The 12,705-nt window shown below is 39.1% G+C and overlaps 1 protein-coding gene across 3 annotated transcripts in view; it reads left to right on the top strand.

Moving 5' to 3' along the window:
• The window catches only part of adgrb3 (adhesion G protein-coupled receptor B3), a 111,457-nt gene that overhangs the window by 79,717 nt on the left and 19,035 nt on the right, over nt 1-12,705 (top strand). For all 3 annotated transcript variants that reach the window (XM_035663834.1, XM_035663832.1, XM_035663833.1), the window contains 3 exons: nt 10,595-10,721; nt 11,792-11,895; nt 12,006-12,108. In XM_035663834.1, coding sequence (XP_035519727.1) covers nt 10,595-10,721; nt 11,792-11,895; nt 12,006-12,108 — 334 coding nt within the window. The remainder of the gene's footprint in view (nt 1-10,594; nt 10,722-11,791; nt 11,896-12,005; nt 12,109-12,705) is intronic.

Raw genomic sequence — 12,705 nt, 5'->3', positions numbered from 1 at the left:
ATCAGTGTTGTTGTGGTACTGCCGTTGCAGTTGTACAGCATATGCTGTCATTATTATGTCAAGACTCTTACAGGAGAGTAATATGAGTAAGTCATAAGTCACAAGTTCACCCCTGAAAATCACAATTTTAGACATTCTTACAAGTGAGTTGTACTACAGAATGTTCAGTTAAAAACCAATTAACAGCATGTGTCGGCTTGAACAGACATCTGAGAAATAGTAATTTTACAAGTGAGCGTTGATAAGGAAACTTACAGAGATACCAACAGGCCAGATAGTCGACGCCTGAAGTGCTGGAGAATCAGCCACAAATACTGCAGAATTATGTAACATAGCAAGGGAAAAAGTCTCAAAAATCATGAAACACAGCTGCATTATCAAAAGGAAACAAGCACAAGCTAAACCCTCTACAATTATCATCGAGGCAAATAAAGACCTGACACAATCACAACACAGTAAATATTACAAGCTTTATTAAGAAAGCTGTTGTATTAGGTTGCATCTCACTATATTGTAATGTGTTGTTGTTATTCTGTCCACATTCAAACAGCTAATCAATGCTTCTCTGAAACATTGGATAACTGCTACCTACCCTTGATAATCAGGGTTGCTTTACTTGAGTTTGGTGTTGTGATGCTGTTTTAAGGGGATTTGATGTCACTTTGTTTGCAGTGGAATGACTTCTGGTCTGCAGTGTTAACATTTGACAGCAATGTTCTTGTCACAGTGTCACTTGATAAAACCAAAGTTGTCGGAGCATTTCCACCCAGAGAAAGTCAAACATTCTTGCTACTTTGCAATGAGGTCTGTTTACTGCTTTAGCTGAGAGGCAACTATTTACTAATTGCACAAAAAAAGGAATAGAAGCTGATAGCTGTTGAATTATTTATGGTTATAAGGCTTCATATTTTAATTACAGTGAACCCTATCTTTAATACGGCCAACCTTTTTTGTTTTAGCAATAGCCATTCAATGTATTTGCATTCTGTAATTGTTCCTGGAGTCTGGTTATCTTCTTTGCATATCAACACATTCTCTGCACACACATGCACAAGGGATTCACAGGAAACGATGGATGCATGCATTGCAGGAGACAAGCATTGTTGAATGTAGGGACTCCTCTCAGCCCATGGTTTGTTTGGGTGTGCCATAAACAGAAGCGCTAGTTGCTCTCCTTCTCTTGCATTCCTACCTGTGTCTTTCGAACGAAACTCTGGAAGCGGTGTTATTACTGTAAGGGACACTTAGTGTTACCACCAGTAACCATGGGTGACGACATATAAACCAGAACTGAAATCTTAACCTTTCATACTTTCAAGATCTGATGTTAAGATATGTTAATGGTTAACTGGACTGGTATCTAATATTTCCCCACAACAGAATTAATTACACATAGCACATTATTGCATAGCATGTTACAACACAGCTCTACAGTATGTAGATACTAATTATTTTGTATGTAATTGAAGTTGGATGACCAATTACTGGAAATATTTTGGACCACAGTTTTGTTTTCTTTATGAGAAACCTAACAGCTGCTGTGGATGAACCAGCTAAGGCAACAGCTTATATGAGGTTGTTATTTTTACTTTGAAATAGCATGTGAATTGTGCATGGTCTGTCCTCTATCATGGTATTTGAGGGCAACTGGTCTATTTTTGAACAGCAAAGATACAACTGGGACAACTCTGCTCCATTCTCTTTCTCTGACTTTCACAAGTGTTTCATATCAGCATTTGTTTTCCCGATCCACACCAAGTCATTTTAATCAGAGCACTGCCGAATGACTCCATGGTATGATTATCATGTTCATTTCAAGCAGTTGGCTCGTCCTATTACACAATAGCAGCCACTCTCAGGACTCATTGAGGGGGTAATACGCCATCTGTCAGCCATGTTGGTTCAAACCAAATGAGAGTGCTCACTGTAACAATTAGCAGAATGAAAATGTTGTTCACAAGTGGAGAACTGTGTCCTCTGTGCTGCCCGCAACTCACACACAGAACATGTGAATACTGAGCTGAACACTGGAGGCAGCTACAGTAAAAGCTGCAGGGCTGAGGCAGCTGCCACACCTGAGTCTCTGCTGCTTTACTTTCACCACAGGGGTGGAAACCTGAGGCATAAGTATTCTTATGTGACAACAAGAGGAAAAATTGTTGTGATTTGTCTTTTCATGCAAGCGACTGGGAGGACTGTTTTAAAAAGAGAACATGCTGTTCATCACTACAAAGCCATAGCCTTTTATTGTGATACAATCTATACTTTCCTCATGTACTTTTTGGCTCTCTGTGCCTGTCCTGCTATGCAGAGTGAACCGAATGGATGCATTTTTAATAAGATGCTGTTAAATGTTAATAACTTCAAAACTAGAAATGTGTATTATTCTTTTTTAGCTAAACAGAGACTAGGAGCAAGAAATATGTTTTTATATATGAACCAAGCACTGGTTTAATGAAAATTATTTTACGTATTCAAATTCATCCATTTAAGGAAGAATAAGCCAGCAAAACGATTCAGAAAAACAATGAATGGTGATAAAATTGGGCAATTCTTTCCCACCACTACAGAGTAGTATCTAGGTACTTGAATTGATTATTTGCAGTGGTGGAAAGTGACTAAGTACATTTACTGTACATTAAGTACTGTACTTAAGTACAATTTTGAGGTACTTGTAGTTCACTTGGCTAGTTCCATTTTATGCTACTTTATACTTCTGCTTCACTACATTGTAGAGGGAAATATTCTATACTCAACTGCTTACTGTGTAAATCAACTAAAATTAACTCCAACTACAGCATTGAAATGCTATTTATATGTTATGCATTAGTAATAATAATCCAGTAATATATTTGAATGCGCTGTAGTAGTAGAACTGCTACATATGTAAAGGATATAGTAAATCTGCCACCATTAAGAAGAAAAAGGTGATGATAAATGTGAATAAAAACAATACAGCAGATATTTGTCTGCATCATTTCATCAAGTATTTAATAAGTCTTGACTAGATAATTACCTGCCAAGCAATCTTAATTTCAATTCTTTGCAAGTAAAATAAGTAAAATTACTCACCTGTCAGAACTATTGCTGGGCGGTATAAAAAAAACTATTTTTTTTGTTGTTGTTTTTTTTGTTTTTTCCATGACATTTTAATGCAGTGATTTTAATGTCATCATGTGTATACTCAAGGCTTTAACTACAATAGGTTGTTTTGGCTCTACAAAAATATACAATATATTAAGGAATCCGAAAGCAGGAAACAGTTGCAGAATGTAACTGCACAAATTGCACAATGGTAAATGGACTGCACTTATGTAGTGCTTTTCTTGTCTTTCGACCACTCAAAGCGCTATACACTTCATGGCACACTGATAGCAGAGGCTGCCATGAATGTGCCAACTGCTTATCAGAATCAAACTAATCCCATTCACACACACGCACTCACACACCGATGGCACAGCATCAGGAACAATTTGGGGTTCAGAACGGCCAACATAGTGGATGACCCGCTCTACCTCCTGAGCCACAGCTTCCCCATAGTAAGAACAGGACTTAAAAATAGAAGATATGCCAACAACTTTAACATTGCTTCCTTTTCAAAACTAAATATTTTAAAATAGTTGTATATTGTAATATGATAAAGTGAAAGTAAGTATTCAGAGATATTTCTCAAGTGTTCTATTGCAAGTAAGAAACATTAGTTACAGCGGTTGCTTTAGCTACGCACCATTATGGGGGTATCTTAAAAATGTATATCATATGGGAAATTAAAAAACCTATGGACCATCATTTAATGATGTGTGCTTCCTGGGATTGTCATGTTTTTGACCAGTAATAATTTGCTGAACCTGGCTGGCTCAGTGATTACCTTAAAGTAGTGAAGAAAAGAAATGCAGTGAAGAATAAAACAAAGATATAAACACTAATGTGAAGCCCTCCATGTACTGTAAAAAATAAAACATCAGAGCATCCAGATAAGCCAATATCTTTTCTTTTTTCATTTACTCTCAAGTCTGCAGCTCCACAGCACCGAGTGTAAACAGGTCAGATGCATACACTTTTATTACTCTTTGAAATGTCAATATTTTCAGCTATCAAACAAGCCTGAAATTACCAATATCCCACCACTGTGCCAAGGGAAAGATAGGAAATGCAACCCAGTGATTTTAGATCTGTTAACTTCCCCGTAGTGTTCAAAGATAAATATTTTTGGGGGAACAATCAACCAATCTGCTAAGAAATATTACACTATCTTGGAAACTTAGTTGCAGCACAAGTTTAAATTATTACTTTTTAGCCTGTCTAAACTTAGAACTTAACTTTCTTTAAATGGTTTCGGAAGATTAATTAATCTCATTTTGAGTGTTGTATAAATTTTAGGTTTAATAGTTGTTCCAGGCTGCCACTAAACTCGCAGAAGAAGAAAATTACAGAATTACATTACAAGCTAGTTCTAGCCTTCTGGCATTCCCCTACAATTATTACTACAAGATGCTTTTAAAATCCTCAGAATCCTTGTAAAGCAGTGCATGGAAAGCAATATGAGTGTCTTTCTGACTTTTTAATCACAGATGTTTTAGCATCCCCTCTCATCCAACAGTCTTACAGGGGCCAAATCTTAAACTGAAGGGGACAACCCTCATCATTAAAGGCTCTTAGATCCTGAAACAACTTGCCACATCCAGATTAACAGCAACTTGACCTCATCTTCTTACAACACACAGCCTTCTTACTGACTGCCGTATTTATTATACCTGTTTTGTAAGATTTATTTCCCCCTTGTTTAATCTTTTTGCTTCCTCTCTAAAGCACTCTAAAAGTAATAAATTATATTTTTATTTTGATGCTATTGGAAGTATTAAATGCAGTTTTCTTTTATGGTGCAGTATAACCAAACAGATTGTAATCTTTATGGCCAAACATGTATGATAAATTTGCCATAACTGTACTGTGCCGAGACTCAGCAGGATTAAATGTTTCCTTTTTTTTTTTAAAGTTGCACAGTTTCTACTCGAGTCAGTTGGGATGATTTACTCTGCAGAACATACAAGGGCCATATACTAACCAGTAACAGCGTAAAAGGATATGATAAAAACAGTTGGAGACACCATGTAATAACAAGACCAAGCAGCACCAAGTTGTTTGTTGGTGGATTTAACTGCCATGTTTTAAACAGTACAAGTACTAAACATTGTACAAACTCATCATAATGATTGAAGAATGATTATGTCATTAGAAAACCAAATGACTCTAAAGAAAAACAACAGCACATTCACAACAAATATAGTTACCTGAACTGATGAGTAGTACAATGTTGTAATTCAGCTTTTACTAAATAATTACCTCAATAGTTATATCTCAAATTGCTATACAGTTTGTACCATGAATTTAAAAGGAACACTCTGCTTCCCATGGAGTCAAAGCATATGAATTATTTACATGTGAAGGTGTGAAAAGCAGCTGTTGTAGCTCCAGGTTCTACAAACATCTGGATATTCTGGATTTGAGCCAAGCAGGCCACACCAAATGCTGCCAACTGCAGGGACTCTTATGAACCAGAAGAAACCTTTTGTTGCAAGATTTGGTTCTCCATCAACTCGGTTCTTCACAATGTTTATAGACACCAAAAGATATGTGAGTGACATGCACCCAGTTTGGTACATTTATATTTCGGCTTTGCTTTGTTGATGTGCAAAACCTTATTCACACTATAATTAATAATAATGTGTATCTTCACTTTAATCATTTTAATGTATTTAAGTTTTGAGCCACTTGAGAAGTTTGACAAGTTGTGTAAAACAGTTAATATACCTGCAGCTGGTGATATTTAGAGTTCAAAATTCCCATCTCCAGCTTGATTTTGAAGTTCAGTCTTTCTAATTCTGTTGAAAGTGCTCTCTAATGGTTTCCCTCTTTGACGTCAAGCTTTTTGACATTTCCATATCTGAGATCAGCAGTTGTCAAACTTTTTCGTGTCATAGACCCTCAAATAGACACATTTGCTCCACAGACTCGCAGATGATCAGATTTAGTCCCAGGGAACTATGTGAGAAGATTTTTTATTGTTTTTAGGTTGAGGTTTTGAATGCAAAGTGTCAACCCTGCAGATCGGGAGACGATAATGGTGAGAGCATTGCCTTTTTTATTTCTGGTGGATTCATTTATAATGAAATGGAACCACTTCACTTCGGATGTTGCTCGAGATCTCTGCATGTCCACTTTGCAGTGATCTCTGCGCACTGTAGAAGGACGTCGGCAGACAGATGAAGTAACAATGTGGGCGATGTTTACAGTAATTGTAAGCTTTGCTCCGGCAAGGACTCATGATGGACTGATGAGGACACTAACCATGCATTAGTTGACAGCAGGAGGTATTGCTTTGTTTGCGCGTGTGACAGCACAGGATGTGATTTGGGGTAAAACACATGTACACCCTGAGGTAGCACATGAAGTCGAAGTGCAGCTGTGTCATGGTGCTGTGATGACTCAGTGGTGCTACATAGAACGAACAGTTCTGATTCTTGATTCTGTTTGCTTTAATTGATGTATTTATATATTGCTTTACTTGTAAATCTAGTGGAGTTAATTCATAAATGAGAGAGAATTTACATTTTTAGCTTTAAATTACACACAGTTTTCAACAGTAGTTTTCCTATTATGTGGATTTAGCATTACACTGACAACACATAAAAATTGTGTTAAAATGAATAAAAACTGATCAGGACACACACAGTTATTAGGCGTGCTGAAGGTCAACTAACTGCAGTGATAATAGGCATAATGGACCTATTAGCAGGTGCATGACATTTTCACTTTGTATGCATCTGTGGAGCCATTCATGTCCTCACTAACAGATCCAAACTGCAGGCTCTCTTGCTTGTCTACCTCCTTTCGAGGGTTTTGTCCCACTCAGGATTAATAAGATTTTTCTTGCCACATAAAAATATGCACTCATTTTTCTTTTATCTTCACTCAGTTAACACACACAGAGTGGCCCACGGGCTGATATAAATTGCCCGTCATCAAGAGATCCAAGATGGATGGAATAATTTCCCAGCATTGCCCCCGCCCTCCTCTGCCCGTCATTGTGTGTCAGTCTTTCAGGACTTAAATAAAATAAAATTGCCTAAAGTGCATCGCCCGAGGCACTCTTAAAGCCCCCAGACCAGTGACTGGCTAATCTGATGTGGGCATGTGATGCATTTAAAGAGGTTTTTGGAAAGTTATGCCTCATTCCTGAAGAAATACTATATTTTGAGCAAAGCAGCCTCGTATGCAAGGCTGACTGACATTTCTAAGAACAACACAGGCTAAAAAACTGCAGCCCAGTCTGGTCATATAGTCTATATTCAGCTGCATCAGCTTGTTTAGTTGGACATCCATGAGGTTACAGAGCTTCACTGTTTGACTCTTAAGTGCACTGCTTGGACATCTGGATAAGTTATGGGTTTAGTAATAAGATCTCTATGTCTGGCGGAACTCAATCTGTCAAAGTTCAGCAAGGAACACAAACCTAATTGGAGTTTTGAGCAACTGTCTATCTCTCTGTTTCAGCAAGACACAAGGGTTTAAATACTGAATGTGTCTAAAACTTTTTCGACTTTTCATGTCACTCTGCTGTCACTTATCTTGCATCCTGACACCTAAATACGTTAAACGATCAAATTCTGTCACACATTTCAATCCAGGAAGTTTTACTACATCACCGCATGTGTAGAAAGTGGTCAACAAAGGGTATGTGATGAATGTCTCACTGTGGTTATCATCAACACTGACACTTTCTCTGGGGGACATTTTATATTCTAAGGCCACCGAGCCCCGATAAGGTCAGAGAACACATCAAACGTGGCGCACATAAATCCCCAGTCAGCGATGTTCTCCTGTCAGCTCCTCTGTCTCTCTCACTGGCACAAAAGAGAAGCAAACATCTAGAAAGTCAAAAGTTAGGAACAGATCATGTTGAGGATTGAGTCCTCACAAGGGAAACAGTGGATTCATCGCAAAGTTTTCAAAAAGTAGAGGCATCACACATGCTATCAATCTGATCACAAGAGAGTGAGCATTGGAGAGAATCTGAATTTGACAATCATGTTTTGAGAGTGCAACAGCGCCATACCCAGAAGGCCATCTCATGTGGGCAGCTGTGTAAAATGGTGCGATGCCTTTTGGTCATCCAGCGGCTTCATCGCGGCCTGTGACTGTGCACACAAACACCCCACTAGCTGCACTTTTGACAATCCTACTTAACGTCTCATTGGGCTTATACATAGTGTAAGGCAATTGTTTAGGCTGGCAGTAACCAACATTAATCTTTATTTAAAACTGGAAGTTCACATATAGTCAGACACCTCTACTGATGAAAAGCTGCAACGAACAGTACTTTCAGTGGGGGTTGTTTTTGCTTCGGGGGGCACTTGTTGTCAGTCCTACAAATCCTTTACCACTTTAAAGTGCTTTGCGCTACCATCAGCAACATGGTTTTTGTTAATGTTTGCAGAGACTGATGTAAAGCTTTATGTTAGCTGTCTCCAGTGTCTCCAATTATGGTACTACAGGTGCCTCATTTTTAGCCACCCTGGTTACTGCCAGACATGTTGATTTCTGTCTATCATGCACTCATTTGGCCTCTATGTTAAAGAAATATTCAAATATACAATATCTTAGAATATTTCTAATCTTACTGTGCTATCAAAGTAATTAGAAGAGGTTCTGAGACTCACTGTTTTTTTCATGTTACTTACTGCAGCTCAGTAGTTTCACTTGTAAGGAGTTGTTCAAAAACCTCACCGCAGACTTTCCTTTTAATAATTATCATGAAATGTCATTTGAACCTTCCTTTATGGAGCCACCAAAGAAACCCTCTAAAAATTTAAATCAGCAGAATGATGCATCCACTGTGGACCTTCAAGACGTGATTTAGGGATCCCGCTGTGGCTGTTATGAGACACTTCTTTCTACAACCTGCAGAGAATATGGGCTTTATGTAACACCTTTATGACGAGGCACATTTCCCCACATTTGTTGTTTACTCCATTTGGATGATTTATAGCTGCCTATTCCAATACTTGTGCAATATAAAATTTTAATGTAATGGTTTGAAAATGGCTACATGGGTGGTACACAAAACATTGCACAAAACAGTCACAACCCAGTTAAGAGTAAAGCGAAGAGTTGTTGAAGAGTACTTGTCAGAGTCAGACCCTGGTTTGGAAATTTGCAACTGGCCCCACAGTTCCTTCCAGGAATAATAAATATTGTTGCCATATTGATCAAATGACAAAGCAGAATTGCTTCACACAGCAGAGGCCACCTGGCACACAAATCAACATCTCAAATGCTCTGTATTGTTCTAAATCACTGGCACGAATCGACTTTTGCCTAGAAATGAGTGGGATGCCGAAGAGTGAAGCGACACAGCAGCAAGGTGTCTTGCAGGACAACAGGTGTTTGCGTTTTGTGACACGAATCCTAATATTAGGTTTTTGGTGTTGCGGCAAAGACTGATCTGAACATGGGGCATGTTTGTGTCCATAAAGTTTGCACATGGGGTATTTAATTAACCAGGGTGATTCTTTCCCAAAGATTGAAAATGAGTGCGGGGGGGGGATGACAAATGGAAGAGAAGCGCTCCTTTCATTTCACCTGCTAGTGGTGTGAAGTGGAGACTGGCTGCAACCATTCGCGCTGCTTCCGCGGGGTGGTATTAGTTCTGCAGTGTGTTTTTTGCGAAGCGCTTCGCACCGAGGGGCGACAACTTCAGTGTAAAATGATCTTTAGGAATAATCAAAAACCATCCTTTATCCCCACCATACCGTTAGACTTACAGCCGAATAAACAGACCCTGCGACAGCGTGCGTTTCTTTTCCCATTATATCAGCCTCCCCCTTCTCACGCCAGCAGAGAGGAACAGAGTATCAATCTGATGCTGTCCACCGTTTCCAGGGTGAAAATCCCCCTAAGGAAGCATTTAAAAGCGGCTAATTAAAACAGTTGAAGGGGGGGAAGAAGAAGAAGAAGAAGAAGAAGAAGAAAAAAAATCAACCGAAAGGGAAAAAGACAGAATTACAGGGAGCATTGAGAAGAGAGAAGGGAAAAAAAGAGAGGAATACAGTCGTTTGGGAAACATCTAGTGGAATAGGAAAATCACGCAGAAAGACATGCAGGTAAATATACACGCTGTTATCTGTAAGCATTGTGAGGTGGTGGGGGGGGTTGGTAATGGTTTTTGATATCAGTTGTGTGGTATTTATCTGCGTATAGCGAATCAATCAGCACCGGTCTGCTTGGACAGCTCCGTGCGTCCTCCCCCTCCTCCGTGTCTCTGCCTCTCTCTCTATCTGCTTCCAGCTGAAATGCTGCTCGTTGTAAGCCACACACAAGAGCCGTGTCGATGTGTCTGTTCGCTTTTTTTTTTTATTTTCTTATTTATTTATTTATTTACGTAACAGTCTATACCGGCTCCGGTATAGCTCTCTCCTCTCGATGCAAATAAATAATTAAACCCACGGAGCCCGATGTCGATAAGTCCCGTGAAGTCGTGCACACCGCTGGAATTAAACCTCTAAATCGCCTCCTTCCTTCCTTCTTCTTGCAGGAACGATTCTTGGGGAGCCTGGTCCACAAAAGGATGTAAAACGGTGCTCACAGATGCATCCCATACAAAATGCTTGTGTGATCGTGTATCTACCTTCGCCATTTTGGCTCAGCAACCAAGAGAAATAGTAAGTAGGCTATTGATTTGTTATTCAGTGTGGGTTTTATAGGCCAATGTAAAGGAGAAACGCTGTGTCTATGTGTGTGTGTGTGTGTGTGTTCTGGTGCGAATGCAAATTGAATCTTTGGTGTGCTAATCCCGTTAAATAGTAATTCAGCGGTAAAGGGAGATTGTGGGGGATATTTCTAGTTTGCACATAGATTTAGATAACTCTGTGTGTGTGTGTGTGTGTGTGCGGGGAGGGTGTGTGCTTGCTGGTGCCTGTGTGTGTGTGTGTGTGTGTGTGTGTCTCCTCTTCTCATCAGTCACATTTGGTGAGAGGGAGATTAATAAAAAAAAAAAGTTGGCAGATTCAACATTGTGTTGCATTGTTTTGCTGTACTGGCATCAGAAAACCTGACAGATTCCACAGGGGAGGTTTTGAAGCCATGCTTTAGGGCTCATTGTGCTGAAAATCAGACTACTGTAAAGGAACCAGGAGCCTGTAAATTTCTTGACAAGGAAGAAGTAATTAACATTGAGAACATAGAGTACTTACACTGTGGTCCCTGCATTAGTACAATTGAGTTAACACAAAGAAATCTATTACCTTCAGCTGTATCAGGCCTGAAGCATTCAACAGCATTATTTTAGCCTTAAAAGTACATTTACTGTTAAAGGCTCACTCATGACTGGTGTATGCATTGTATGACAGCACATTAGTGCTCCACAGTGCAGGCCTTTGGTCGGCCAGCTCACCTGATTTGAAATGTAGCTGGAGAAGAAATGACAGAATCAAACAAAGAGAATATTTTGATGCCTAGATGTCAGTGCTTTTGCTTCAGCCTTTGCTGTTTTGTAATATAATTTGCAGCCCATATAGGTGGAAAGTTTAAGGCATGTATCTAAACAACCTTCAAGCCCACGCATGCACTTCAAACCTCACTGTGCATTAAGGAACCCGCTGTGGACTATTCAGATTGGTGGTTGTTGTTTTGATTGGTTCCATCTCTCGGCAACAATAAAGGTTTACTGTCCTGCATGAACCACTGCCAACCTCCCACTGACTGGTTTTGTCTTCCTCTGTCTCCTCCACAGACCATGGAGTACTCAGGGGTCCCATCTGTGACATTGATAGTTGGCTGTGGTCTGTCTTGCCTCGCCTTGATCACATTGGCAGTGATCTACGCCGTGCTATGGAGGTAATTGCAAACACTTTAACCACATGATGATGAATGATTTCGTCCAACCACAAATTGAAGGAATATACTGATTTGGTTTATTTTATCATTCTTTATTTTTTTTTCTTTAGGTATATTCGCTCTGAACGATCCATCATTCTGCTCAACTTCTGCTTATCTATAATCTGCTCGAACATATTGATCCTTGTTGGACAAACGCAGACCCACAATGTGGTAAGTGTCATTTACTTTTCAGTGGTTGTTTTATATATTAAAGGATCTAGGCCTTTTGCAGTGGAAAGATCCAAGCAGCAATTCACTATGGCCTTGTTTATGTTGAATAGAGCTAAGCACTCTCTTTATGTCTATATTGCAACATATGAAAATGTGTTCTGGCAGTCTATGCTACAGTTCATCATGCAGTATCACAAATTTCCTGTTCATTATTTTAGTCTATATTACTCTAAGGCTGATATTTGATTTATTAGTAGGCTTCATTCTTCATTTACCAGATGTCTTATCTACAAAATAGCGCCTTTTGTATACCAGATGTTGGCTTTGACATTGAGAGTGAAAACACAAGAATGTAACAGTTAGATTATAGCATCGTTGGAGCAAAGAACTAATTTTCTTTTGGGTCTTTCGCAGAAAAGATTTTCATATTTCATCCAAATGGAAAATTAAATGTTTCTAATGCCTCTATAAGATATAGATCTACTTTGTGTTGGCTCAGGACCATTGGTCTTTACTCAGGTGTTACATTGTCCTCTGGTAAACTTGAGACAACCCCAATCTGTTGGCAACGAGACAGTGATGATCTTTAATTGCAAT

Source organism: Morone saxatilis, unplaced genomic scaffold (genome assembly GCF_004916995.1).
Source record: "Morone saxatilis isolate NCDOM2014 unplaced genomic scaffold, NCSU_SB_2.0 Contig19, whole genome shotgun sequence".
Taxonomy (NCBI): domain Eukaryota; kingdom Metazoa; phylum Chordata; class Actinopteri; family Moronidae; genus Morone; species Morone saxatilis.
This window is presented reverse-complemented; position numbering and strand designations above follow the sequence as displayed.